Genomic DNA, 27,483 nt, shown 5'->3' on the forward strand with positions numbered 1-27,483 from the left:
TTATTATTTGTATTATTATTATTATTATTATTATTATTATTATTATTATTATTATCTTTCAGACTAGTGTTGGTAATACAGTCTACAGTATTAATCAATGTATAAGTTATTGCATAGAATAACTAAACTATTTAAGATTGAATTGAAACTGAAACATTACATCAAATAGTCTTCCACATACGAGAAAAAAACAACCTGTCGCTTTAAATGAGCAGCCTCGTGAGGAGAGCCCCTCCCCTCTCTGTCACCGTCCACAGTTGCAGTGCTCCACTACCGTTCTGAATCTCTCAAGTTTTAACCACATCTGTCGCCGTTTGGTGTTTCAGCGACTATCAAACTAATCGACTGACTGCCAATTACAACTTTGAAAACAATAATTGACATGTTTGTGCTGACAAAGTGAAGTTGTCGCGTGCTGACCAAGGCAACTACACAGGTTATAACGTAACATGGCTCACTGGCGAGTACTCAATCGCAAATTACATTGTCACTCAGGTAAACGGCGCATGGATCGGAAAATCAGATCATTGTTGATGCAGATATGGTTATGAATGGTGGAAATGAAGGGGGGAATGGCGAAAAGTTATAGACAAGCAAAGATGCCTTCTTTTGGTGCAGTTGCAGCTGTGCAGAGCCAGCGCCTACATGCAGCGCCAGGTGTAAAGGCAAATGGTTGCGTGAGGAATTTAATATCTCTCGATCGTTTTTTTGATCGGCATGTTTTTCCGATCACCGATCAGGCTATTTTTGGCCATTATCGGCCGGTCATGATCGGCAGCCGAGCAATCGGAGCACCTCTACAAATATTCAGTAATTATTGATTTTTAGACAATTATTTCAGGCCCCACTGGGAATACCTTCACGGCCCACCAGTGGGACCCGGTCCAGTTTAGTTTGAGAAAAACTGGGTAATACATACGCTTTAGCTGCTCTTCTCTTGGGCCGACCGCTCGGCGTCACCTCCATGTCCGAGCTGTCCAGGGACGACGGAGACCCCAGGGTGGTGGCTGCTGCGGTCTTGCCCAGTGGGGTGCTGGTAGCCTGGGGCCACTCCCACTGTTTCCGTCTCCTCTTCGCCGCTGGCTTTGGGGTGGCCGGGGTTGGGGCTGGTCCTGCGGCTTGATCTGTGGCTGGGTCCGGATCTGCGGTGGTTGTAGCTGGGCCTGCGGCAGCTTCAGGAGGAATTGTGGTGGTGGTGGTGGAGGTTGTGGTGGTCTCGGCTGCTGTCTTGCCTGGCTGCTGTTTTGCTGGTCGCTTCCTTGGGGCTGTGGGCCGAGCTCTGGGTTTGCGTTTGGCCTTCGTCACCGGCGTTGCGTTGGTGGTTCCCTCAGCTTGATCTGTGGCTTGGGCTGCGGCTGGATCTGTGGTTGTGGCTGGGGCTGGGACTGCGGCTGCTTCAGGAGGAGCTGTGGTGGTGGTGGTGGAGGTTGTGGAGGTAGTGTTGGTCTCGGCTGCTGTCTTGTCTGGCTGCTGTTTTGCTGGTCGCTTCCTTGGGGCTGTGGGCCGAGCTCTGGGTCTGGGTTTGGGTTTGGCCTCCGCTGCCGGCATTGCGTTGGTGGTTCCCTCAGCTTGATCTGTGGCTGGATCTGTGGTGGTGGCTGGGACTGCGGCTGCTTCAGGAGGAGCTGTGGTGGTGGTGGTGGAGGTTGTGGTGGTCTCGGCTGATGTCTTGCCTGGCTGCTGTTTTGCTGGTCGCTTCCTTGGGGCTGTGGACCGAGCTCTGGGTTTGGGTTTGGGTTTGGCCTCCGCCGCCGGCATTGCGTTGGTGGTCCCCTCAGCTTGATCTGTGGCTGGATCTGTGGTGGTGGCTGGGACTGCGGCTGCTTCAGGAGGAGCTGTGGTTGTGGTGGTCTCGGCTGATGTCTTGCCTGGCTGCTGTTTTGCTGGTCGCTTCCTTGGGGCTGTGGACCGAGCTCTGGGTTTGGGTTTGGGTTTGGCCTCCGCCGCCGGCATTGCGTTGGTGGTCCCCTCAGCTGCCATGGCAGAGCTGTCCAACTGAGGACCTTTAATGGTGTAAAACAAGAGGCATGAGCCCAACTAGGGGTGTAAATAATAATCAAAATGTATCAATATATTGCGATACAATCTGACAGTTGAATCGAATCACATCGTATCATGTGGCATTCTTAAGTATCAAAAATAATCGAATTGCTGGCCCCTGCCCAATGCCCTAGCTCCAGAACAAAATAGAAGTGGAAAAGTAAGTGGAAAAAAGTCGAATCGAATCGTACTGTATCGTATCGTGGGGCATTCTTAAGTATCGAAAATAATCAAATCGCATCGCATCGAATAATATGATATCGATATTGAATCGTATCGTCATGGAGGCTGTGATTTACACCCCTGAGCCCAACTCACTGTGAGTGAAGCTGACACTAGTGGTGTAGTGATTAGCACGGCTTGGCTGCCTTCAACACAACAGGGTTATGGGTTCCACCCCTAGCCAATGCAGCCATGGCTCAATGGTTAGAACACTGGCCTTTAGATCAGAAGGTTGCAGGTTCAAATCCCACCCTTACCAGCACCTTACTGAAGCAACTTTGAGCAAGGCACCTAACCCTGCATTGCTGCTCCAGGTTACTGTAACCAATGCCCTGTACCTAAAAGACTGTAAGTTGCTTTGGATAAGTATAATGTAATATATGATGGGGTGGCCTGGCCGATTCCTGATAAGCAGAAAGTCACATGTTGTGGAAGTTGCCTTAAGGCGAAGAAACGAGCCGTACAACTTCTCACATTAAGACTCTGTGAGTCGCGTTTATTAAGTTATTGTAACTGACTAAAAACATGGCGCCGCGCATCACAGAAAAGCCGGCAACATTAAACGTCATCGTAACTCTTACAGGGACCGCAACTATAAAGTGAACAGAACAGTGGAGATGACGAACAGCATAACATATAACCGAATACACAAATGATTAAGTGAATTATGTCAGTTGAGAAAGCACTACAATGTAACCTTTTAATCCCAAGACCTTCTCCCTAGTCATTGCGCCACAGATGCCCCATGCAAGCATGAATAGTGTAGCTGAAGTGGTAGCCTACTCACCACAATCTCCATCCGGATTGGTCATAATATTATTTGAATCGACTTCAGCTTCCAACACAGCTTCAGGAGGACCTGTTGTGGAGGTGGAGGTGGTTGTGGTAGTGGTTGTGGTGGAGGTGTCGGCGTCGGCTGCTGTCTTGAGTGGCTGCTGTTTTGCTGTTCGCTTCCTTGGGGCTGTGAGGCGAGGTCTGGGTCTGGGTTTGCGTTTGGGCTTCGCCACCGGCATTGCGTTGGTGTTTCCCTCATCTGCCATGGCAGAGCTGTCCAACTGTGGACCTATAATGGTGTAAAACAAGAGGCATGAGCCCAACTCACAGTGAGTGAAGAAGACACTGGTGGTGTAGTGATGAGCACAGCTGCCTTCAACAAAACTGGGTTCAAGAACCTTTGGCTGCGCCCTGTAGTCAGTTGGACGTCCATCAAAGAGGGTCCAAGTCGGCCATATTGAACAAGTCACACGAGAACGCGTGTGTACACGATATGTCGCTAAGCTAGTGAAAGTCAATGGATCCGTGTAGCACAATGCTACACCGATCCATTGACTTTCACTAGCTTAGCGACATATTCCCTCTTTTAACTTGTCTCAAAGCAAGACAACGCTTAACATGAAAAATAAGACACTTTACCACCTTAATAAACCCCAGCCAACGATTTTAACTGTATTAAGCCCCAAAATAGTGGCATACCCCTTTAAGCCTAGCTCCTCAACGCCCTGTGACAGGATAGATTTAGGTATGATTTTGATCTGGGCACAATTTCAGAAAAAATAAAAAAATAAAAACAAAAATCACCATTCCCTTGCTTATTTCGCTGTGTAAATCCACAGAAACATTGCTTTACTGACAGGTTAGATCTAAGGATGGATTAGGTCTGGGCACAATTTTGCAAAGAAAATCACCATTCCCTGCTTATTTCACTGTTCTGGGCGAAAATAAAAGTCACAGAAACATTGCTTTACTGACTGCTTAGGTTTAGGGACGGTTTTGGTCTCGGCACAGCAGAGACATTTTGGACCCTATCAATATGGCCGACTTGGACGTGGGGCTTTGACGTCCAACTGACCACAGGTCGCAGCCAAGAGCTTCTCACTGGGTTATGCGTTCTACCCCTAAACAATGCAGCCATGGCTCAATGGTTAGAACACTGGGCTTTAGATCAAAACGTTGCAAGTTCAAATCCCACCTTTCCCAGTACCTACATCCATGACTAAAGTAACCTTGAGCAAGGCACCTAGCCTTGCATTGCTCCAGGACCTGTAACCAATGCCCTGTACCTAAAAAACTGTAAGTTGCTTTGGATAAAAGTGTCAGTGTAGTGTAGCGTAATATACAATGGGGTGGCCTGGCAGATTAAGTAACAACCAGATAAGTAGAGTGTCACAGCTTCCAATCCAACAACTCACCTATGAACCCCTCAAACATGATAATATCAACAGATTATGACCCCCCCCAAACTCGTGTGTGATGGGGCACTGTATTGTGCACAAGGAAACCATCACTCATACACCTTCTGAATCATTCACATTTAGTAATGCATCGTTATAGATGCAGTTACACTCCCTGGAGAGCAATGGGCTCACTGATTAGATTATCGAGTTCAGAACCCTCGCACAATTTCCTTCATCCAGGATTCGAACATATAACCTTTCTAATCCCAAGACTTTCTTCCTGGTCATTATGCCACAGATGCCCAATGCAAATAGTGTAGCTGAAGTCGTACTACTCACCATTATTATCTCCATCCGGATTGGTCATAATATTTTTCGAATCGAATTCAGCTGCCAACTCAGCCTCTGGCAGGTTGCTGTCAGATGCCTGTGGTCCTGACGGCGGTGTCGTTGGATTCCCGTTAGCACTTGCAGACGACCTGGAGGGGTTCTGGCGAGAGTGCTGCTGACCTCCTGCTTGATCATCTGACACATTATTCTCTCCTTTGGGCAACCCCATGGCCCTATCTCTGAGTCCACCCAACTCTTCAGCACTGGATGCCATGAAACACTGAATCCGCAAGTGCTCGGATGCTGACTTCTACCTATGCATGCCTAAGAACATAAAAAAACAAAGGGCACTGAATTTAGTGTACGTCAGAAAAGTAGTTTCGTGTTGACAGCTAAATCATATTCACTTCACACTTTGTTCACGTGCTTTCAGTAAACTTATGTCCTGACAGTAGGCTACCGGTACATATGTTTAGAGGGATTACCTAGCCAGTTTCTGGGATTTACAAACACAGTACAAGCACACATTAACTAGATTGTAGTGACAAGTAGGAATGATGGAAAACTGATCTATATTTTGGATATTCCTAACATCCTTGTGAGTGACAGTCAACCAGCAGTTCAACGTGGTATATTTGCCTTGGCGTGTTTGCTATGCTAACCAGCTACATTTTGCAACGTCAATGGGCACATATCGGACTTACTTTTATGTCCAGAAAGCAGAAACTGGCTACTTTAATCAAAAATTAAACACAGGACACCCTGCATGTGTGTAGACAACACAGAAGACATGGCCTTAATCACGCCCTGGGCACACTATTTCAGTAGCTCAAGCTTCTAAGCCATGACCACACGAAGGCCCTTTCCCCAACAGAACATCGGTTCGAACCCCTGTCGACCTCAACAAAATAACTACTCGTCATCATATATGAGGCACTAATGCATCACTGACGATATCTACTACTGTTGGAAGTTACTTACTGTCGTCTTTCAGCTGTCCGAATATCTGAATCAGCAGCAAATTCGAGTAATTTCTGTCATTCAGAATTCGCTCTGAAACCACGAGCCCAACGCGATTGTGTGCTCCGCCATGTTTGTACACTTATCCCATACTGTCTGATTTTGCTCATTGCTGCCCCCAACCGAAAGAAATATTTTCAGATGTGATGTCGAGTTTGTAATCTAAAACTTTACCACTGGGTGGCGCCTGGTCACATTTCCTTTAGAAAAAGAGAAAACACCGAAGTAGTCTCCTCTGTTACCAATACACAATTCTTTTATTACACATGTTGAAAGTACATTTTCCTAGTGTTGTTGGGAAAAAAAGGATACATATGCTCTAAACAAAATAAAAAACACAAGTAGTATACAAGTTGTCTAATCTAACAATATACTTTCATTATTATAAATACAGCTTGTTACAAGGCAAGGAAATCACTCCAAAACCATCTGTACTAAATTATATACCATGAGGTTACGGTGTTAAGCTGACGATAACCTAAGAAAAGAAAAAAAATAACAGTACGTTAACTTTAAAGCAACTCTCCTCTACTGTTTACTCTGCAGACAAAACAAGGCATATTGGGGGATAAATTTACAAAGCACAGTGGGGTGGGCATCCTCCCTGGACAGGTTCAAATGCATGCATTCCTTAAACCACTTGCAGGACAGTAGCCTATGGTCACAGAGCATTAATCGAACTTAGGTGCCGTTTCCACGTGGCAGGATACTTTTAAATGTGGGTTTTTTTTTCTCCTGTGTAGGTGGAAACGAAACATGGTGATAAAAATAAAAACTCCATTATAACAGGTGCATTTTAGCCCCCTAACTGGGATATTTTTAAAGCAGGATTTTTGATGTGTGAGTTTTAAAAATCTGCTTATGTGGAAACGGAAGGCAAAACCCAATGTAACCAGGAGCAAAAATTATCCACATTTTAAAATATCTTGCTACGTGGAAACGGCTCCTTACTACTGCTCAGCAAATGTGTCAAAAAAAATCTTTTTTTTTTTTTGGTCCTCTGTGTTCGAAAATATTACAAATGACAAATTGTAGTGTTTTCATCGCTGTGCGACAGCACTGTATTCCGTCTCATTGCAGTGGCATTCACAGAGAGAGAGGAGAGGCCGACCCATGCAAAGCCCATCGTGAATGAAACCTCTCAAACGGCACTTCTTAACAAAATGCCTACATACGGACAGGACACACGCACACACAGCGCCAACAGTCACAGAGTCTTAACTCCTCTCTTGTGCAGAACACAACTGCTTATGTTATCTATACAAAAAAAGCATCTTTCCGCCCACCTCTTGGTTTAAAAACAACTTGTTGGTTTTGCACAGTAGTGCTGAACGTCCTTACTGTGCGAAGGGTTGGGGTAGCGTGGAGGGTGGAGGAGAGGAGCGGAGGGAGCATCCTGTACAAGAAGGGGTTTACGTCATCACATGCAGCTGGTTAAACATACATAGTGAGCAAAAGTCTACAAGGAGTTTATATGGTGCTTAAAACACACACACGCGCACACACACACACGCGCACACTGACACGGACACACACGCACGCACGCCCAGCCGCACACACGCGCACACACGCATGCGCACGCACACACACGCGAACACACACACACACAGGTAAGGGCAAGTGCCTTAGGCACCCCTTCACCAGTTTGGCGAACAGCCCCATCCTTTGTGTTCCCTTTTGGGTCAATGTCTGGTGTCGTCATCATCATCAACAGTCAATTGAAAGACAAGAAAAAGAAGAATACAAAAAAGAAGAAAAACAAAAAGCACTAGCACACGGATGGCAAGAAAAGTCACATGGTGTTGAAAGTAAACACAGTTAACGCTTGGTGGATGACAATTCACTGGTAGCTTTATACTACTTGTAGTACTCTCAATGCTGGACACACATATTGTTACAAAGTCAATGTTGTTGTTTTTTTGTTTTTTTTTAAACGAGAATCTAGATCGCGGATGGATGTTGAGTTTAGGGGGCCTGGTGGGTAGCAACAACAACCCACCATAGATGGGAGAGGGGTACAATGGCAGGTAGCTAAGTGACAAGAGGTGGAGAAACCCAGGTGCAGAAAGTAAAATGCCAGCCGCATTGTTGCTCCAGCCTATTCAATGCAGCAGCTGATCCTAATGACCACATCCCTATACATGGGTTCGCCGTGTTTGTAAACACGATGTGGTGAGGAGGGGCAAGACACTGGCAGCCAACCACGTGAGCTAATTCTTTGACCGACAGCAGTTTCCAACAATCAGAGGTTGAATTGTGCGCAGCCAGGGGAAAACAAAAAATGAGAACCCATGTATAAGCCAGGGTGATGAGGTCATTGGTGACATCATCTGCGTTGAGAGCATAGGCAGAAGGTCAACCTACAGTACGCAGGGCTTTCACTCTGTCAGTCAGCCCAGTCTTCTCCACCTCCGGTTGAGTGAAAGTAAAGGGAGGGAGCGCTGTTAGGGGTTGCCCCTGGGGTGCTTAGCTAGAGGCGGAGGGAGCAGGGGCGCCGCGAAGAGGGGCGGCGGAGGAGGGCACATCATGTGGTGGGGGTCGATGGTCATGGGGGGCGGGGGCCTCTTCAGGGCCCCCCACGCGTCGTGTCCCGCTGCCGCCTGGGTCACCTGCGCCACCTGGGCCACCTGTTGTGCCACCTGGGCCTGGGCCACTGCTGTTGCCGCGGCAACGGCCGCCGCATACTCCATGTCACACTCGCTGCTGGAGCTGCCACCGCCGCCGCTGGTGCTGCTGTGCCCGCCGTCGAACACGTAGCAGTTCTTCCCCTGGACGTGCCCGTGAGAGTGCCCGTGTCCATGGCTGCTGCCGCCGTGGTTGTGGCCGGCGTGGCTGTGCCCGCCGCCGTGCCCATGGGTGTGCCCACCGTGACTGTGACCATGGCTATGGCTGTGGCTGTGCCCGTGGCTGTGGCCTTGGCTGTTGTGCCCTTGATCCCTGTGCCCGTGGTGACCGTGACCGTGGCCGTGGCCGTGGCCGTGCCCATGGTGGTGGTGGTGGTGGTGGTGGTGCCCGTGTTCGCTCCCATCCCTCTCCTTCGCACCGTCGTCCTTCCTCCTGCCGTCGCCGCCCTCGTTCTCCATGGCTCCGGGGTTGGCCATGATGACGGAGGAGGAGGAGGTGGAGGCGTTGCCGTGGTGGCAGCAGGAGGTGGAGGGCGAGGAGGAGGAGGTGCCCACCTGGCACGCGGCCAGCTCCTGCCAGGAGCCCATGCCTGGGGTGAAGTGCAGCGGGTTGGCGTCCGTGGGCGGCACCGGCGTCACCAGGATGGGCTTGTTGCGCAGCAGCCGGTTGAAGTTCTTGGAGTGCTTCTTGTTGACCACGAACCACTCCTGATGGACGTGGTGGTGTTGGTGGTGGAAATTGGAAACATGAGAAGAGGAGAGGAGAAGAAAAAAAAACAAGTAAGCAATGAGGTTTCTCAATTACACTTCCAAAACCAGATTATAAAAGCCACTCGTACTAACGTTGGAGGTCTCAAAGAATTTAGTGTTGCAGTGCTGTCATAATTAAAAGGTTCCATTAGGTTATAGTAGTTTCTCAACGGGGGCAGTACCACCCCCCAGGGGGCGTTGGGGAACTCTAGGGAGCCGTTGAGAAGGATAAAGCTGAGAGGGGGCAGTGCTTAGCTGCCATTGGGGGGCATTAGCCCGTTTTAAATTTTTTAATAGTAAGGGGGCGTTGTCAGGCTTATGATGGGGTCAAGGGGGCGTTGGGAGGCTTCTGATGAGGCCAAAAGGGCGTTTTTAAAGCGTCTTATATCTAGAAAAACCTTACACAAAACCTATGTTTTATTAGGAGAGCTCAAGTGGATTCGAACCAACAACCCCTAGACTGAAAGACTGCCTCCCGGTCCTGATCCTTACATGGCTGCCCCATTATATCACCATCTATACAATTAATTCACAATTCCAGATATTTTGCTCAAATTCCTACTACAGTATAAAAAACAAAAAACCCTTACCTGTGAGTGGACGGAGTTGATATGATACTTCACACCGCTTTCTGAGTTAAACTCCTTACGGCATATCAGACATCTGTATTTACCAGCTTCAAACTCTCCCTGCACAGACAAAGAAAACACATTAATACAAACTTGATTTTTTAAAATGATGATATTCTGTTACAATACGTTATTGATTTTAGTTTTTGAGTTTAAACTATTCACATTATCTTAAATCATACCTAATTTTTGTAAGCTATATTTTACATTTAGGGTTTTTACTTTCAATTGAAAACATCACCTTATTGCAAAGCTAAATGTAAACCGAAAGGAGACATACAAATGGCTTACCATTGTACAGAGACCAAGATGAGCCTTCAGTCCAGACACACTGGTGTAGACCGCACCACAACCCTTTGGGATTAGTAGTAATAACAAAAAAATTGGTTGGGGGTACAATGTTCCAAGATGGGTAAATTACACTAGTGATAAATAACTTACAAAATATACATTTTTAACACCATTACGAACAAGGTACGGGTCGGGCTCTTACGGGATTGGGGCACTGCACTTTTCTCTGAAGTTTGACTTCGTTCTTCCACTTGCGCAGAACCTCCTGGCTGAAGGCGGGCAGTCCAGGACGGGCATACTTGAGCTGTCAAGCAGAATTACGATGAACATGAGATACATATATGACGTTCAGTATGTCTTGAGTTAAATCAATTTTTAAAAGTTTCTTTTGTTTCAGACATGTAAAACACATCCATGTGACCCTCTGGTGAAGACGGAAGTCTCACCGTCGAAACATGGGCAGGTAAAAGACAAACTTTTACATGTCTGAAACAAAAGCAACTTTAAGAATTAACATGAGATACATTTCCAAAGAATGTAGACCTGCGGCTGCATATTCCAATTTCTGCGGGCCTCCGTGTAAACCTGTATTTGTCTTCATCTCTACCACCCCAGTTCTACAACGAGCGGCTAACTAGTTGGTTAATCTGTTAGCTGGCTGGTACTTTCTTACTGTCAAGCGGCGCTATTCTCTACCGTTTTAGCCAGAGATACTCTAGCCAGAGATAAGTCATTCTAGTTAATTTCTGGTATACACTTTCTGTTGGGTGAACGCCCCTTTAGGAGACCTTCGGTTAGGACACCTTCGGAGTCCTGAGGTTGAGAATAAATGGAGTGCCCTTAGCGCTGTAGATGGCGGTAGCGCACTTCTCGTGCAAACACCTCAAAAATACAAGAAGAAGGAGGGGACAACGCCCCCTTAGGAGACCCATCTTGAGCACACTCTTTTGCATTGGGTGGGCGGGTTTCGAAGCCTCTTTATTACTCCACCCTCTTTGGTTTTAGCTTAGCTACACTCTTGGGGTGAATTTCTCAAAACCAAAGTTGCTTACTACATTAGCTACTTTGTTGTTTTCAGTGCATTTTCCCATTGGCAACTACCGAAGTTGCTAACAGGCTAACAACTTCTCTTTTGAGGAACTCACCCCAGATGGGTACATTCCAGTCTCCTAACTTCCATCCTCGACCTGCGCTTGTGGCCACGCGGACGCCTCGCCTCCGTGGAGAAAACTATTACGTTTCTCCGCCGTCAGCCTAGCCACAACTTTTGGCGGACTTTTCCCCATTCAATATACTGATTGCAAATGAATAAAATGACCTTTGAATTGTGCTTTTGCAAGACATTGATTTAAACTGCAATGACATCAATGACATAAATGTCATCAATGTCAATGACGTTGAGCCACAATGCAACAAGCCACAGTTAAGAACGGCAAGAAGATCTGGTAGGGTAACCAAGATAAAGCACATACAATTCACCAATGCGATTCATTAAATGGAATACATTCCGGTCTCCTAAATGGGCGGGACTTTCCCATTGAACTCCCATTCATTCCGTCCTGTTCTCTCTGCCACTGCTTTCCAGTCATCATCTTCACTGGCCTGGGGTGAATTTCTCAAAACCAAAGTTGCTTACTATATTAGCTACTTTGTTGTTTTCAATGCATTTTCCCATTGTCAACTACCGAAGTTGCTAACAGGCTAACAACTTCTCTTTTGAGAAACTCACCCCTGTCTTGAAAAAGGGGCATGGCAGCCCTATGATGGCAGCTTAGAACCTTTTAGAACCTTTATACTGATTTCAGAAGGAACTTGTAAATAACCATCTCTTCCTCAACAATAGTCTCTGACGGAACTATGCTAACTAGCTATCCTCAGTCAGTCCCGTACCTTCTTATCGTCGGGCACCAGGTCCCACTGGAACTTCCTCTTGGGCCACTCCTTCATCTCGTCGCGGGCAATCTCGTTCAGCTGGAGCTCGGCCACTTGGGCCGACGCGCGCTTCACCCGGCCACTAGGGGTCCTCTCGGGGCTCGGCTCGTGGACAGACGCCGTCTCCTCCTCGTCCGACTTCTGGGGGATCTGTGGACACGAACGTAAGAGATGAGAACAAAATATTTCTTGACAAGGAGAAATACTGGGCCACAGAGGTAGAACATAACACTGGAGGTGACACGGCAATTCACGACAGCACTGGGAAACGGCACATGCACCAGTGTAGGCACCTTCAGTCAATACAAATCAATGGAGAACACGCCCACCTCTGTCAAAAAATGGACTTAAAAAACTGTGAATATGAAGTAAGAAAGTAATCAAAGACCAGTATTACGTATTTAGAAACACACTACAACTATTGTTCTTGTATAGCATGTTGATTTCCACGTTATTAAGCCTTTTTTGACATGGGTGAGCCTCCTCCATTCATCTACATTTCTCCGGTCTACCTCCAAATAAAGGACGCCACGGATTGCTGTGAAAGTGGGGAGGGGTCCACTCCAGTGTTATATTCTACCTCTATGTACTGGGCGCTCTCCTTTGCTGAATCATTCAACATTCAACAGTATGTTGACCTGGTGCTTTTGAGGTCAGAAGGCAATCGTCCCTTCGTCGAAATCTGGTGACTATTGAGCCCACTTTTGCATCTTTTGTACAGAGACGTTGCCTGTGTGTGTAAGCCCAGACTACATTTCAAGTTATATTTCTTATTACCCCATCCCCTAACTCTGTCCATTTCGACGTTTATCGTGCTACCACAGCATCTCCTGTCTGCTAGTTCTGGTTAGGCAGCCCATTAGCCCTTCTGAATGATTTAGTACTAGCAACTGCTAACCAAAAAGGAATAGCGCCGTTCTTGTAACTTAATATAATTAATATTGTGATATCAATATTGCTGTCAAACAATATGAAAATTCATAATATCGAGTTGAAACAACAATTTTATCATGTGTTGATACAGCCAAAAGCTGGGCTATGTTACACAAAACATACACCTCCACTTGAGCCATTGCGAGTTCTAAAGGGAGGGAAGATTGAGAATGGTTTGACACAATTATTTTTCCTTTAAAAAAGAAAGAAAAAAAGTACGATATCAGTACTGAATGAAATAATCGTAATATTGTTTTTTTTCCCCATAATCCAGCAGCCCTACTTGTAACCATGGATAATTAGGTGGGTTGCCAGCAGGCTTGTACGAAATTCCGAATGGAAAGAATTTCAATTCAAAGTAATGCCATAATACGAACACTAGGTGGTGGTGTTCTATGTACTTTCAATGGGTGGTATAGCTTAAATTAAAAGATATTCAAGGTAATGGCACCACCTAGTGTTCGTATTATGGCATTATTTTGAATGGAAATTCTTTCCATTCGGAATTTCGTACAAGCCTGGTTGCCAGGTTGCTAACTCACAGGGGCGTGCTCGGACTTCATGTGGTACTCCAGGCCTGCCCTGGAGCGGTAGGGTTTGCCGCACTCCTTGCAGTTCAGCACATACTCCTCCAGCTCCGACAACTCTTTGCCACACTTCTTGGTGTGGTACATGTAGCCCATGATACTGGTGAAGCTGCCAGTACAGCCCTGCAAAACAGATGGAGAAAGTTTCAAGAGCAGTTCAGTTCCGAAGGTAAACTGGGTTTGCAGTTTAAAAAGAAAGATGGCTGTCCTTACGTACATAAAAACCACAAGACACAAGACACATAACATGGAGTCTAAAAGCACATATAGGCTACACAAAGAATAAATAATAAAAGGGAAATGCCACTATTTTGGGGCTTAATACAGTTAAAATCGTTGGCCAGGGTTTATAAAGGTGGTAAAGTGTCTTATTTTTCATGTAAGCCGTTGTCTTGCTTTAAGACAAGTTAAAAGAGGGAGCATGTCGCTAAGCCAGTGAAAGTCAATGGATCCGTGTAGCATGGGGAGGCAAGAGTTTGAAGACAGTAAGCCAAACAGACAGCAAGTCTCCCCAGACCTCTCTTCAATATTTATACTAGGTTGAGCTCAGCCCTGCAAACTGACTGACAATACTTAAAAAAGTGCACTCAACACCGAACTGTTTTCACAAGGTCTTCAGGTGCAAGCGAACAGATGTGTACATTTCTCACAGAAAAGTCGCACTCTGGAGTTTAACTATTCTGTTTCATTTTAGTGGGCTAGCATGATGAGACGGACATTGCAGGCTAGTGCGACGCTGAAGAAGGCCAAAACGTCTGTCTGTTATGCTAGCGCACTAAAATAAAATAGAGGAATTTAACACAGTAAATGTAAAGTTAGGTTTTTTATTTAGAAATAAAATTTGTTTTTCCTTTCATGTTAAGAAGCGCCTTGTCTCTGCAACATTTGTATCCATTTTAGACTATGCAGACCTGCTGTACATGAATGCTTCATCCCAATGTCTGAGTAAGATTGACTCTGTGTATCATGGTGCCCTGAGGTTCATCACTAACTGTAGGGCCCAAACTCATCACTGTGAACTTTATGCCAGAGTTAAATGGTCTTCACTGACTACCAGGAGACTTACTCACTGGTATACATTTATTTACAAGGCAATACTCGGACTACTGCCACCTTACATCTGCAGCCTAATCACAGTGAGGAATATTGAGTCTTATGGTCTGCGCTCTAAAGGCCATTTGTTACTCTCTGTCCCTTGCTTCCGCACAGAACTGGGGAAGAGGGCATTTGTGTTTTCAGCCCCTACCTCATGGAACAATCTGCAAAAGGACTTGAAACTAACAGATCTGATTCCATTGAACGATTTTAATTCCAAGATGAGATCACTTGAGACAGAGTCTATTGTCTGTAACTGTTTCAATTGACGTTTTATTTTACTTGATTTGTTATTTTAATGCAACTGTGTAATTTTAATTTTGTAACTTGAGCCGCCACTTGGCCAGGACACCCTTGTAAAAGAGGTTCTTAATCTCAACGGGTTTATTTTTCCTGGTTAAATAAAGGTTAAATTAAATAATAATTTAACACCAAAGTGCTTGACAAGGTAAAACCTCTTCATTACTCTGCAGAGTACACACCATAAAAACATTTCCCATTCCTCATAAATGATTAAGAATCTTCTGTCGGGGTGCGCTGTGACCCTGTTGATGCGCCGTACCACATGTGGGTAGCGATGCTCAGGGGCACTCGGGTTCAAGTCCGGCCTGGGTCATTTTCCGGCCCTGCCCCTGCCCCTTCCCATCTCCCAACCATTTCCTGTCTCCTCTATACTGTCCAATACTCATGAACGGCGTGACGTTTTCCATGTGCGTTACGCCCATTTGTGGGGGAAAACAGGCAATGCAAGTCAACTGGTGGTGTTGGGGTTTAATAAACGAAAGATAAGGACCTGTAGACAAGCGTTGTTCACGCGCAACATGCCGAAAACGTGTTGTGTTGCCGGCTGTTCAAATAATATAGCCAAACAGCCGTGGCTGAAGCATGGAAAGTGTTCATTTAGGCTAGCCGATGTAGCATGTAAGTCAATGAGACATTCGTTTTGTTTTCACCCATAAAGGGGCGTAACGCAAATTTAAGCGCAAAGTACCCGGATGGCCGTTCATGAGTATCTGATAATAAAGCCCCCCCCAACTATATCTATATATACAGGGACCTAAATTAACATCAGCCAACTGGCCAAATGCTGGTGAAGATTCAGTTTGGCTGGTAGGAAAGACCACCTTACTAGCCACTTTAACTGTGTGCTTGGCTAGTGAGATTAATATCTACAGTACTAGCCATTTTGGCTGGTGATGAAAAAAGTTGATTTGGAGCCCTGTATATATAGTATATATATATATAGCTAGGTCAGAGAGTATACTGTACCTCTTTGGTGCATTTGAGCTTGCCCATTCTTTTCAGTATCTTTCTGAGTTTCTCTTTCAGAGCAGGTTCGTCCAGCGCCTCCTGCAATTGTTGCTACAGGGAGAAGACAAAACAAAACAAACAAATAAGAAAAACAACACCAAAACAGTCAGACAAATAGAAGAAAACAAGTCATTTTTTACACTGAAGTAACAGTACATGAACAGACACAAGAAGCGGTTCCTCTGCCCAATGCCTATGTCATTTCTATATTTCAGCTGTACTTGACAGTGATCTGTGGGCAGTGTTCAGGTCAGTCATGGGTGAGCGGTTAGGGCATCAGACTTGTAGCCCAAAGGTTGCCGGTTCGACTCCCGACCCGCCAGGTTGATGGGGGGAGTAATTAATCAGTGCTCCCCCCAATCCTGCGCCATGACTGAGGTACCCTGAGCATGGTACCCACAGACATCATATAGGAAGACTAGATACGTCATCGCGTATTTCAAGCACGTCCGCACAGGTCGGCCATATTAGAGCAGCCTAAACTCTCCACAGACCCTCCGTTACACCTGAAGTAAACTGAAGAGTTGAAACGTTGGGATACTTGAAAATGTATACTGTTGCTTTGCTGAAATATTGACACGTGTTCATAAATGGTAGGGCTCCTTAAAACTTACGTGTAGACTGGGGTAAAACGCCCAGGAGAGTAATAGGCCTATGCTTCCCACTTAACCTATTTGTCCTAAAAATTAGATAGACCTACAGCAAATACACATTTTAACCATTGCTGTGCATTACGTTGACGGCATGGATATATTCATTGCATCAAATTATAGACGACAGAGATGACGTACTGGAAGAGAGCAGCGCAACAACTTAATTCTATCTGGATGGCTTTAGCGTCACGACTCATTTTGGACACAAGGTGGAGCTGTCGAAACCAAAGTAGAATGTAAACCACAAGTGAACGTTTATTTGTCATTTTACTGAAAATATAAAATATTACTTTGTGCATTTGTTTATGGGATCTATTTGATCTATTTGGCATGAATAAGCCTACTGAATTATATTATACATGATTTTAGACCTATGAACATTATAATATAATGTAATATAATATAATAATAATGTGAATATGCATCACTATGCAGTATCAACATATACTTTCGTTTGGATTTTTTTATACTGTATAAAAAACCAACCCTTTCGAAAATCGATGTAAATTTGAGGGAATTATGGCCATCTGAAGAGTATACAACACCCAAATCTCACTGCAACTGGTTGAGCCAGAAGGCTGCTTTAACATGGCCGCCATGCGCGGACGTTCGACTTGCATGACGGGAACGCGGACGACGCATCTAGTCTTCCTATATGATGTCTGTGATGGTACCGTCCCGCTGCACTTGGAGTGCCATTGAGGGCTGCCCCCTTGCACGGGTGAGGCGTAAATGCAATTTCGTTGTGTGCAGTGTTCACTTGTGTGCTGTGGAGTGCTATGTCACGGTGACAATGGGAGCTGGAGTTTCCCAATGGGCTTTCACTTATCTTGGTCAGGACTGTCTAGTATTAACTTTAGAGTAGTAACAGTAGAAATGCTTCAGCAATCCCAAAAGAAACCAAGAGACATATAGGGTACTGCAATCGGATCTAAAAAAATAAATGAATAAAGAATCACTCATCAGGTTTCTTTTTGTTTACTTAATCAGCTATTTTTGAGATTTTTGAGAGTTTATTCATTGACAAAGTTAAGCACCCAGTGTACAGTAGAGCATAAGAAAGGTGTTGAGCGCGCTTCCTGATCCTACTGCAACCGGATGACTATGAATAATTGAAGGTAAACAGGCGGACAATGATTCGTCAGTCTATGCACTGCCGCCTTGTGGACACAGCAGGACATAATTTCAAGAATGCGTTTCAGACGGAAGGACAGACCGACCGACCGACAGATGGACATACCCTCTTATAGAGATGCTGGACGCATCTAAACAAAGGGTCAAGTGCAGCGGTACCTACCAGGTTGTTGTGGTCGGCCATGAGGTGGTACTTCATGCCCGTGGAGGACTTGAGCTGTTTCCCACAGTGGGGGCACGTATAGGGGTTCTGTGGAGGAAACACACAGTCTTTAGTGAGGGGCATGAACTAAGGTGCAGCACTGCCTTTGGTAGGTGGCATGAACAAGGCTACAGATCATGGCTTGACGCTGGCACCAGAAAAACAGCCAAAAAAAGTTAATGTCAAGCCCCAGGTGCAGATCCCAGGGGGGTGGAAGGGGCAACATGCCCCTCAAGCTACATCTATAGACATGAAGTTCAATGTCATACAGGGAGATCTTTCAGTTTTACATTTAAAGGGGCTCTATGTAGGATTAAAAATTAATCACTAATCATTAATCACTGCGCCGAGTCAGCCGATGCTTATTTGAGTCATTAGTAAGTCAACGATGACTCTAGCGACCACTTTCACAGTCCGCTGTCAGAGAACCCCATATGTAACTTTAGGCAGAGCGGTCCGAGCGAGTGTCGTGGGAAACACGAAACACACTCAGATTTGTACCCACTGCTGGCATTCCGTGATGAAAAACATTCTCACTGCGAGTTTATTTAAACAGCATATTTTCATGACTGTGTAGATTTTGAGAAAAGCATGCCACGGGCACCGCGCAAACTACGTCATCCTACATAGTGCCCCTTTAAGTCCTATATTAAGTCACATCTTAGTACTAGTATATAAGTTGAGGCCTAGTTACCAGGTTGCAGTTCTCCATGTGCTTCTTCAGCCCCTCCACCGTCTTGCGGCTAACTGACTTGCACTTGGGGCAGGTCACTCTCCCCTTGGCCAGGATCTGCAGCTGCCACCGCTCCTCTTGGCTTCCTATTGGTTAAAAAAAAACAACAACACACAATTGGGCTATGGGTGTAAATCACACCCTGCATGACGATGCGATACTAGGGGTGTAAATCACAGCCTCCATGACGATGCGATACTAGGGGTGTAAATCACAGCCTCCATGACGATACGATTCAATATCGATATCTGATTATTCGATGCGATGAGATTAGATTATTTTTGATACTTAAGAGTGCCCCACGATACAATACAAAACAATTCAATTCCACTTTTTTCCAATTACTTTTCCACTTCTATTATGTTATGGAGGGCATTGGACAGGGGCCAGCAATTCGGTTATTTTCGATACTTAAGAATGCCCCACGATACGATGTGATTCGATTCAATCGTCAGATTATATCGGGATATATCGATACATTTCGATTATTATTTACACCCCTATGCGATACGATATAGATTTTTTTCACCCATTTTAGCCTGAGCCTTTTTTGGGAAAAGGTACCCTCTCCCTATTAAAACCTAAATATCTCAGCCTCTGAAGCACATAAAACATGAAATAAGTTGCATTTCAAAGCTAGAACCCACAGTTTGCAATAGAATGTGTTCATTCAGCTGAAACATAGCCACATTGTTAATAAAACAGCTCAAATCTCAAGAACCTGAGTGCAGCGTATATGTTGCTCCAGAACACAATGGGTTAAGTAGGGATTCAATTATTTTCGATACTTAAGAATTCCCCACGATACGAATCGATTTGATTTTTTCCAATTACTACTTTTCCACTTCTATTATGTTATGGAGCTCGGGCATTGGACACGGGCCAGTGATTCGATTAGTTTCGATACTTAAGAATGCCCCACGATACGATACGATTCAATTAAATAACCAGTCGATACATTGATGTATCGATATATTTTGATTATTATTTACACCCCTAAATAGGGCCTATCAGTTGTGGCCTGACCTTGCCATACGTAAGCTCCGATCCAAAAGATTTTAATTCCAAGCAGGGCTCTAAATTCAAATCAGCCAACCATCCATGCTGGTGAAAATTCAGTTTGGCTGGTAGAAAAGAAAACTTACTAGCCACTCTGTGTGATTGTGTGTTTGGCTAGTAAGATTAACAAGTTAAAAAAGTTAATTTAGAGCCCTGTCTGCTTCCAAATTACATCTGGGACAGGCGTGCTGTGAGGGCTTTAGCCTTGTTACCAGACAACCGGCCAATCAGTGGACCTCAAGAAGTAATGCATGGCGTGTGTAGGGCTGAGCACTGATCAGAATTTTTCAGGTTCTGGTTCCGGTTCCAGTACCTTCGTTTCAATGCCGGTTCCTGACGGTGTCATTTTCGGTTCTTCTTTTATAAACACCGGGATGACAATTTTTTAAAAATCATAACCGACCACAGAGTTCCAGACCTCCCTCATTATCCAGTGGAAGTCTCTGTGAGGATCAAAAGTTGTTTAAAATCGAGAGCTATGACCTACAATCTAAGGCAGTGGTTCTTAACCTGGGGTGCGGGCACCCCCTGGGGGTGCGCAAGAGATTTTAGGGGGTGCGCAGAATTTTATTTGTGTTGAGGTTGTGATCAAAATTCTGCTAGCGAACATTATAATTGGGCCAAAATCAAAACCAAATTGAATCATATTTTGGTCCCCATATAAAGACATTGAGGTAGGCTATCAATGTCTCAAGCTAGAATCATTATAATTATTCACTTAATTTTTTTGAGTGCATATACACATGTAGAAGTTTGGGCTGGGGGTGCACGGCTTGTCTTGGGCACAGATAAGGGGGTGAGTTAAGCAAAAAGGTTAAGAACCACTGATCTATGGGGGTTGTAGCCTGCCAGCAGTCTCTGCAAGCCCGAATGTGATCACAATTAATGTTGGCAGATTTTTTTACGATACATAAGCGACTGCCGTTCTGACTGCGTTAACGTTCCGGGGTTTTAAATGCGAAATGATAACTGACGTGATGAACATCTGGGAACCGACATGTGGAACCGACAGACAAGGCATGTTTCGATGCCAAGTAGAATCTTAGCATTTCTTTAGGTTCCATCAAAGAACCGAATTTCTGTACCCAGTCTTAGGCGTGTGTGTGTGTGTTTGTGTGTGTGTAAACTATAGGCACACCTGGGGGATATACTGGCGGTTCTTTTTTGGTGGTGAAGATCTTGGGCATTTGTTGTTCGGGCGGCAAAATAAGCTGACCATGGCTGTCTGTGCGCTCCACCACTAGAACTGTATTGAAAAAAAAGGGAAAAAGACACATTAAAGATTGAATAAGTAAATGAATGAAGAGATTGGGGAAGGAAATGAATCAATATATGGTACCATTAATAGTTGAAGCAATAAATCGGAATCGTGTATTGTAGCCCCCGATTAGGTCACAAGTAGTTTGAAGACGCCACATCAATACAGAAATCAGACAGCCCTTCCATGTACATGCAAAATACGCAACTTCCACCTAATGGGGACTACATTTGGTAGTGGTACATATTCAAGATTATGGAAAAGTTTCTGAATGGGATTTTTTAATCACCTACACACTACATCTTTAAATGTAGTTTTTTGGCTTTCAATTAACTGCTAAACCCTGGACAGTTGGAGGGGGAGAAGTTACCCACCATCTCATGTTTGTATCTAAAATTTAAAAAGCTCAAATAATAAGTTACAAACACCATTCACTGCCATGTAAGTTAGTTACACATTTAAGTGTTTCGTTTTGTAACAGATTGTACATTGTGTGTTATATTTTGACGTGTTCTATATCGTCCATCTCTTACCACTGTGTTTGAATACTATAATGTATTGCTGTGCTACAGTAGTCTGTATGTCTAAATGTTGCTTTGTTCTATAGCTCGTGAACGCAAGACAAATTCCATTAGGAGCAATAAAGGTTTCATTCCTTCATTCATTTGTTCGTTTGTTCATCCATTCATTCCTTGTTGGGTGTATATGAAACGTACCTGACTCCCTGATCACTCCGGGAAGGCTGGTTATCGGGGACTCCATGGGCTGTTTCCTCTTCATCCCATACCCTACAAAAGAACTCTCTTATCAGAGATGAAGCATTTGAAGACAGTGTGAAAAGGTGTTCGATCACGGCACAGCAGATGTTACAGGGTTAATTCAATCAGATGTGATGCAAGCATTTTCCAATACATTTTGCATAATGTTCTTTCCAGCCTCTGTTTCAAAGTTGATTGGTGATGGAGTTAACGCAAACGACTGTACTGTATGCGAGATGTAGAGAAAGTCACTAATATGGAATGCATCTCACAAATATTCTCTGAAGACCATTCCATAAAAAAATATCAGCAACTTTTTTTTAAATCACACAAAAAAAGAAGTGTGGATCCCATTATGAGTAACCGGTGTTTCGTTCAACCCTGAAAAAGCCAAGTCTTGAACATATTTTCAAATATAAATATAAATCTCAATAAGATATAAAGTTACCCTTAACCGTAAAAGGAAAGAAAGTAAGAAAGTAAGAAAGTAAGAAAGAAAGAAAGAAAGAAAGAAAGAAAGAAAGAAAGAAAAAAAGAAAGAAAGAAAAGAAAGAAAGAAAGAAAGAAAGAAAGAAAGAAAAAAAGAAAGAAAGAAAAGAAAGAAAGAAAAGACAGAAATTAAATACATCGCGTGTAGAAAAAAAAGCCACCAGCACTGGTCTGCACTAAAACTAAATTGCCATTCATCCTGATTTAATCACTTGCCTGAAATCAATTTCATGTTCCCACAGGACCGCTTACATATTAAGTAACAGTGTAAATCACACTTACACTCACAGACACACACACACACACACACACACACACACACACACACACACACACACACACACACACACACACACACACACACACACACACACACACACACACACACAGTGCAAATTCACACCATTCACAAGCCAGATGCTAGTAACAACATACAAGAGGATGGTGGAACTTATATTGCAAAACTGTGTATTGCTGATACATTTGACCATTTATTTCACAGAGACTGACACACATTGCAAAGTTGATTCCAGTCCCAGACACACAGACAAGAGACCCCTTACCTGAGACCCTTGCGGTCTCTGTCTCTCTGACTCCCTCTCACTCACGGACACATAGACTTTCTGTACATTCTCACACACGCGCGCGCACACACACACACACAAATTGCCCATCCACCAACACACACAAATTAGAGTCTACCCTCGTCACCTGAGGCCTAACCCCATAATGCCCCTCACTCACCTCTACCACCCATCCCCAATCCCATTGACCTAGTCTGGGCCCGCCCATGAAATAGTTTGCTTTCCCCCACGTTTGCTCCACCCGCTGTATGTAGTGGCTAAATAATATGCCTAATGACTGGCAGTGACTGGCACCGCACGACCAAGGGTGACTGGGTCAATAACTCCCCCCACCCCCTCCATCCCCACCCTCACCCACCTACCTGCTTCACCTGAGGTCCCTATGTTCTATACCTACCCTCAGAGCCATACAGAGGGGAGAGTTGCGCGATTGGAGGACCAGGAATTAAATTGCAGCCCCGCCTTTCAACGAGATCGAGGTCGTGCCTAATGCGGCTGTCTTTCTATAGACTCAACATAGAACCACCACATTAAAAGCCAAAAATAAGGACTAACGAACTATACTGCGGGGTAATCACCACAAATATGTAAACTATCAACTGTCTCGGTAATGATAATCACAACAGTTTTACCATCTGTGATGTTTATCTGAAGTTATTACTACGAACAGCAAGTCTTGTCATATTCCCTGCATTGCATCGCATCGCATTTGCTGTGTGCTACGCCCACTTCTAGGCACTAACATTCGCAACGCTTAAGCAGTTCTGAGACGCTAAACAGCTAATTTTGCTAATGCGGAAGTCGGCCCTAGGACACAGTGGAGATTGCCCGACTCTCCCTCTGTATGGCTCTGCCTACCCTCTTCACTTGAGGCCTACCCACCCGCATAATCCACCCTCCCACCTTCATACCCCTCCTTCTCTGAGTTCATCTCCCGTATCCCTTCTCACCCCACCCTCATACCACCCCTCAACTGACCACCCCATCATCTCCTCACCCACCCCCATATCCCCTCATTCACCTCAATATCCCTCTACCACCCTCAACTGAAAGCCTACCCACCCCCAAACCCACCCAAACCCACTCCCATACCTCTCCTCACCTGAGACCCACCTCATACCCTCCTCACCCGCCCCCATACCCACCCCCACCCCCATATACCCGTTGGGGTCCTCACCTTCTCGCCAGAAGCCCAAGCCCACCCCGTACAAGCCCATGCTCTCCTCACCCTCATCCACCCCCTGCCCCCCCCCCCACCCCCCCACACACACACCTTCATACACCTTCTCACCTGAGGTCATCGCCAGTACCCCTCCTCACCCACCCCTCACCTGACCACCCCCACACTGTATCTCTTCACCCACCCCCATATCCCCTCGCCCACCTCAATACCCCTCTACCGCCCTCACCTGAAGGCCTACCCACCCCCAAACCCACCTAAACCCACTCCCAGTCCTCTTCTCAACCTGAGACTCATACCCTCCTAATCCAACCCCAAAAACCCACCCCGCCTCACCGTCCCCCATATACCCGTCGGGGTCCTCACCTTCTCCTCATCAATGCTCTCCTCACCATCACCCACCCCCACAGTGTCCTCCCCCTCTCTCCTCACCCTTCCCCCCACCCCATCCATCCCCTGCCGGCCCACATCATCTCACCTGAGGCCCTCATATTCTCCATCTGGTGGCAGCAGGGCTCTCGGCCTGGCATGCGGTAGCCCAGGTGCCCGTAGTTGGACATGGATGGCATGGCAGGCATGGCTGGCATGGAGGGCATCGACGGCATCGACGGCATGGAGGGCATCGGGGCCATGTGTGCCTCGTCCGCCCCGTTCATCATGTTGGTGGGAGGAGGAGGAGGAGGAGGAGGGATCACGGAGCAGCAGGAGCAGGAGGAGGAAGAGGTGGACGGTGATGGGGATGGGTACGGGCACTCGCACTGGTGGAGACCCTGGGTGTGGGTGTGGGTGTGGTGGAGACCTTGGCTGGGGTTGAGACCCTGGCTGTGGTGGTGGCCCAGGCTGAGGTTATGACTCTGCTGGTGGTGGCTCTGGCTGTGGTTGTGGTGGTGGCTCTCGCTGAGGTTATGACTCTGCTGGTGGTGGCTCTGGCTGGCCTGTCTGTGCGCAGGGCTCATGTACGCGGGCTGCAGATCGTGGTACCTGTGCAGAACACGGAAAAAAAACGGACAGATATCACGAACGGACGAATTAGTGCCACTTATAGAATTCTGTGCGTCACAGATTATACAAATATGAATACTAGTCCACAATGTGGAAATTTGTCTTCAGTCTCACCACAAAGATTTAATCAATTAAGCATTAATCTTACAATACAAAAGTCAAGCATTATTATTATTACTATAACTATTATTATTGTTATTATTATTATTATTATTATTATTATTATTACTAACTTGTGTTTACTTCTCATTGTGCCATACTGTAGGTAACAATCAATAAGGATACATAGGCTACATGGTTTGCCATTAATTAAGATAATAATAATAGATAGCAGTGAACACTAAGCATAATAATTATATTCAAAGCATAGACCACCTCACATAATAAATGGGCCAAATATCAATGAGGCTACTATTTGATGTCTAGATTTTAAGACTAATTGAAATTGAAACACGGGACAGTTTGCCAAAAGATGATCACTCACTTTTTTCTCCCGTAAGTCTTCGAATTGGGACAATTATGAGGACACACTCCTTCAGTCTAAAACACAGAAACTATGGTGATTATGAGTTACTTGTATACATGACTGCAAAAATAACTGCTGATGATAACCGTTTACATTAAGGCGTGCACACCATGACACCATTCTGTGCACATCATTCCAGCAGCATCCATCCAATGCAGAATATCACAACTCCTGAGGGACAAACATCTGTCTACTCAACAACTGTCTGCCAAGTAGGCCTGTGCTGTGATTTAGGCCCTATATCTTTATTAGTAAAGGAGACCTTTACCTTGGACGGTCTTACCCCACCTGATTCAAAGTCTCTGTCGAAGGTCCTTAGGGGAGCTGAAATGGGATAGACATCCAAAGCAATTGAATAAATATTTTTAATTTATTGTTATTATAATTATAATTAGGGATGCATGTATATGAAGACCCAGAAATGTTTGTGAATAGAAATACTGAAAACGTAAAATATATTCAAAAAAGAAAGAAGATTCCCTATGGAGTCAGTGTACTGCGCCAGTTTACCTTGAGTGTTGGGCTTGAACTGAGGCCTAGGGATCTTCTTCTTTGAAGTCACATACGTGACAGACATATCATGGTGAAAGTGGTGTTCCATGCTCTTCCTGGGCCTAAACGGATCGGCAAATAAGTTGAGTAGGCACCGCTACCTTCGTACACAAATGTCATTGAAAGGCATTTCAACGCAATTCAACAAGTAATTACATATCAAAACAGTGCGTGTGTGGCGCTGTGCATTGTCCACAATAACACGCAGGCCAATGCCTTGCAATGCAATCCAATCATCTGAGCTCGACTGTACGGCTTGGAAATGCTGCAAACAAACTGCTCAGCGATTCACTTTCTGAGCGATTTTCCTTCGATGGCAGAACAGCGATCGTGGCAGAGCGAAGACCTCCCAACAGCCACCATCATTGTCCGCCGACCGATAGCCTTTTCAGGGGAGCATTGCAGCAGCGACATTGGGGTTCACATACTGACCGTTAGCTTTCACTCTCTCGGAGAAAAATAACATATTTGGGCCCCAATGTGACGAATCTTACGCTAACTGTGCTGCAAATCATACAAGCAGAAAGGGGCACGTGCAACGCCGATGCATTCTTTTCCGAAAAAATAGAGAGCTAGGTTAGCCACAATGTGTCATGTCTTCCCCTACCTCACGCCCCTTAAGTGGGTATGGATCCTGTCGTCTTTTTGGACGAGAGCACATTTTGTTCCTGGTACCACATACTGGTGATGATATGATGTGGAGTGTTTGTGGAAAGAGGAAAAAAAACAATAACAACAACAATCGATCGCCAATGACTTCCTTTCACGGTCTCTTTCCAAATCCAGAGGAAACCATTACCAGCCCCTTCGCTCGGTTACTTCGTGCCAGGAACGCCCTCTTTTTCCGTAACAACAAATGAGATGCACGTTCTTTTCGCTCTCCAAGCAACACAGTTGTCAGCGGTGGGCGGTACATCTGGCGAAGGAACGCAGTCTCCTCCTTCAGGGGAGAGTTCAAGATGATCATCGAAATTCTTTTTTTTTTTTTTTTTTTTTCAAAATCAGGGCACTGATATTTCTGTGACATTCCTATTGATTTCAAAGAGACCTAACAGTAAGGTTCTCAATGGTTTTCAGAGTTATTGAGAATATGGGAAGAACACTTTCAGGCCTAGGCTAGGCCTACTGATGTTTCTGTGTAGCTATGTTTCTGTAGACCAGTGGTTTTCAAAGTGGGGCAGGGGGTCGCAAGGAGGTGCTGGGGGCCGCAGCAGGTTGGCAGGAAGAGTAGGCCTACAGCACGTCAAAAAATATTGGAATGAACTGCATAGCTAACATAAAAAACAAAGTAGGTTCAACCAGCTCAGCAATATGTGTATTCCTAATATAGTTAAGGACTGCATTATAATAGTCATGGATCATGGGCAAGTGGTTAGGGCGTCAGACTTGTAGCCCAAAGGTTGCCGGTTCGACTC

At 45.2% G+C, this 27,483-nt stretch overlaps 2 protein-coding genes across 6 annotated transcripts in view; both read right to left on the minus strand.

Annotated features, from left to right (window-relative positions):
- gtf3c2 (general transcription factor IIIC, polypeptide 2, beta) overlaps nt 1-5,919 on the minus strand; it is a 63,086-nt gene extending 57,167 nt beyond the window's left edge. The window contains exons 1-4 of the mRNA XM_063222125.1: nt 5,748-5,919; nt 4,776-5,090; nt 3,050-3,325; nt 920-2,003 (exon numbers count right to left, since the gene is read on the minus strand). Coding sequence (XP_063078195.1) covers nt 920-2,003; nt 3,050-3,325; nt 4,776-5,040 — 1,625 coding nt within the window. The 5' untranslated portion in view covers nt 5,041-5,090; nt 5,748-5,919. The remainder of the gene's footprint in view (nt 1-919; nt 2,004-3,049; nt 3,326-4,775; nt 5,091-5,747) is intronic.
- Nucleotides 5,920-6,020: 101 nt separating this feature from the next.
- znf512 (zinc finger protein 512) lies at nt 6,021-26,929 on the minus strand. 5 transcript variants are annotated; one of them, XM_063223344.1, is made up of 16 exons: nt 26,676-26,929; nt 26,027-26,130; nt 25,785-25,840; nt 25,475-25,530; nt 24,467-24,969; nt 21,694-21,765; nt 20,858-20,965; nt 18,622-18,746; nt 17,889-17,975; nt 15,897-15,989; nt 13,488-13,655; nt 11,971-12,162; nt 10,283-10,384; nt 10,081-10,143; nt 9,751-9,849; nt 6,021-9,118 (listed from the first exon to the last, which is right to left on the minus strand). In XM_063223344.1, exons 2-16 carry the CDS (start codon nt 26,115-26,117, stop codon nt 8,231-8,233), a joined length of 2,703 nt encoding a protein of 900 aa, XP_063079414.1. In that variant the 5' UTR covers nt 26,118-26,130; nt 26,676-26,929; the 3' UTR covers nt 6,021-8,230. The 5 variants fall into 5 exon arrangements, with proteins under 5 accessions (XP_063079414.1, XP_063079412.1, XP_063079413.1 ...); XM_063223342.1 differs by having other exon boundaries at nt 21,694-21,780; nt 26,676-26,928; XM_063223343.1 differs by having other exon boundaries at nt 21,694-21,780; nt 26,027-26,929.
- Between the last annotated feature and the right edge of the window lie 554 nt (nt 26,930-27,483).

Source organism: Engraulis encrasicolus, chromosome 18 (genome assembly GCF_034702125.1).
Source record: "Engraulis encrasicolus isolate BLACKSEA-1 chromosome 18, IST_EnEncr_1.0, whole genome shotgun sequence".
Classification (NCBI taxonomy): domain Eukaryota; kingdom Metazoa; phylum Chordata; class Actinopteri; order Clupeiformes; family Engraulidae; genus Engraulis; species Engraulis encrasicolus.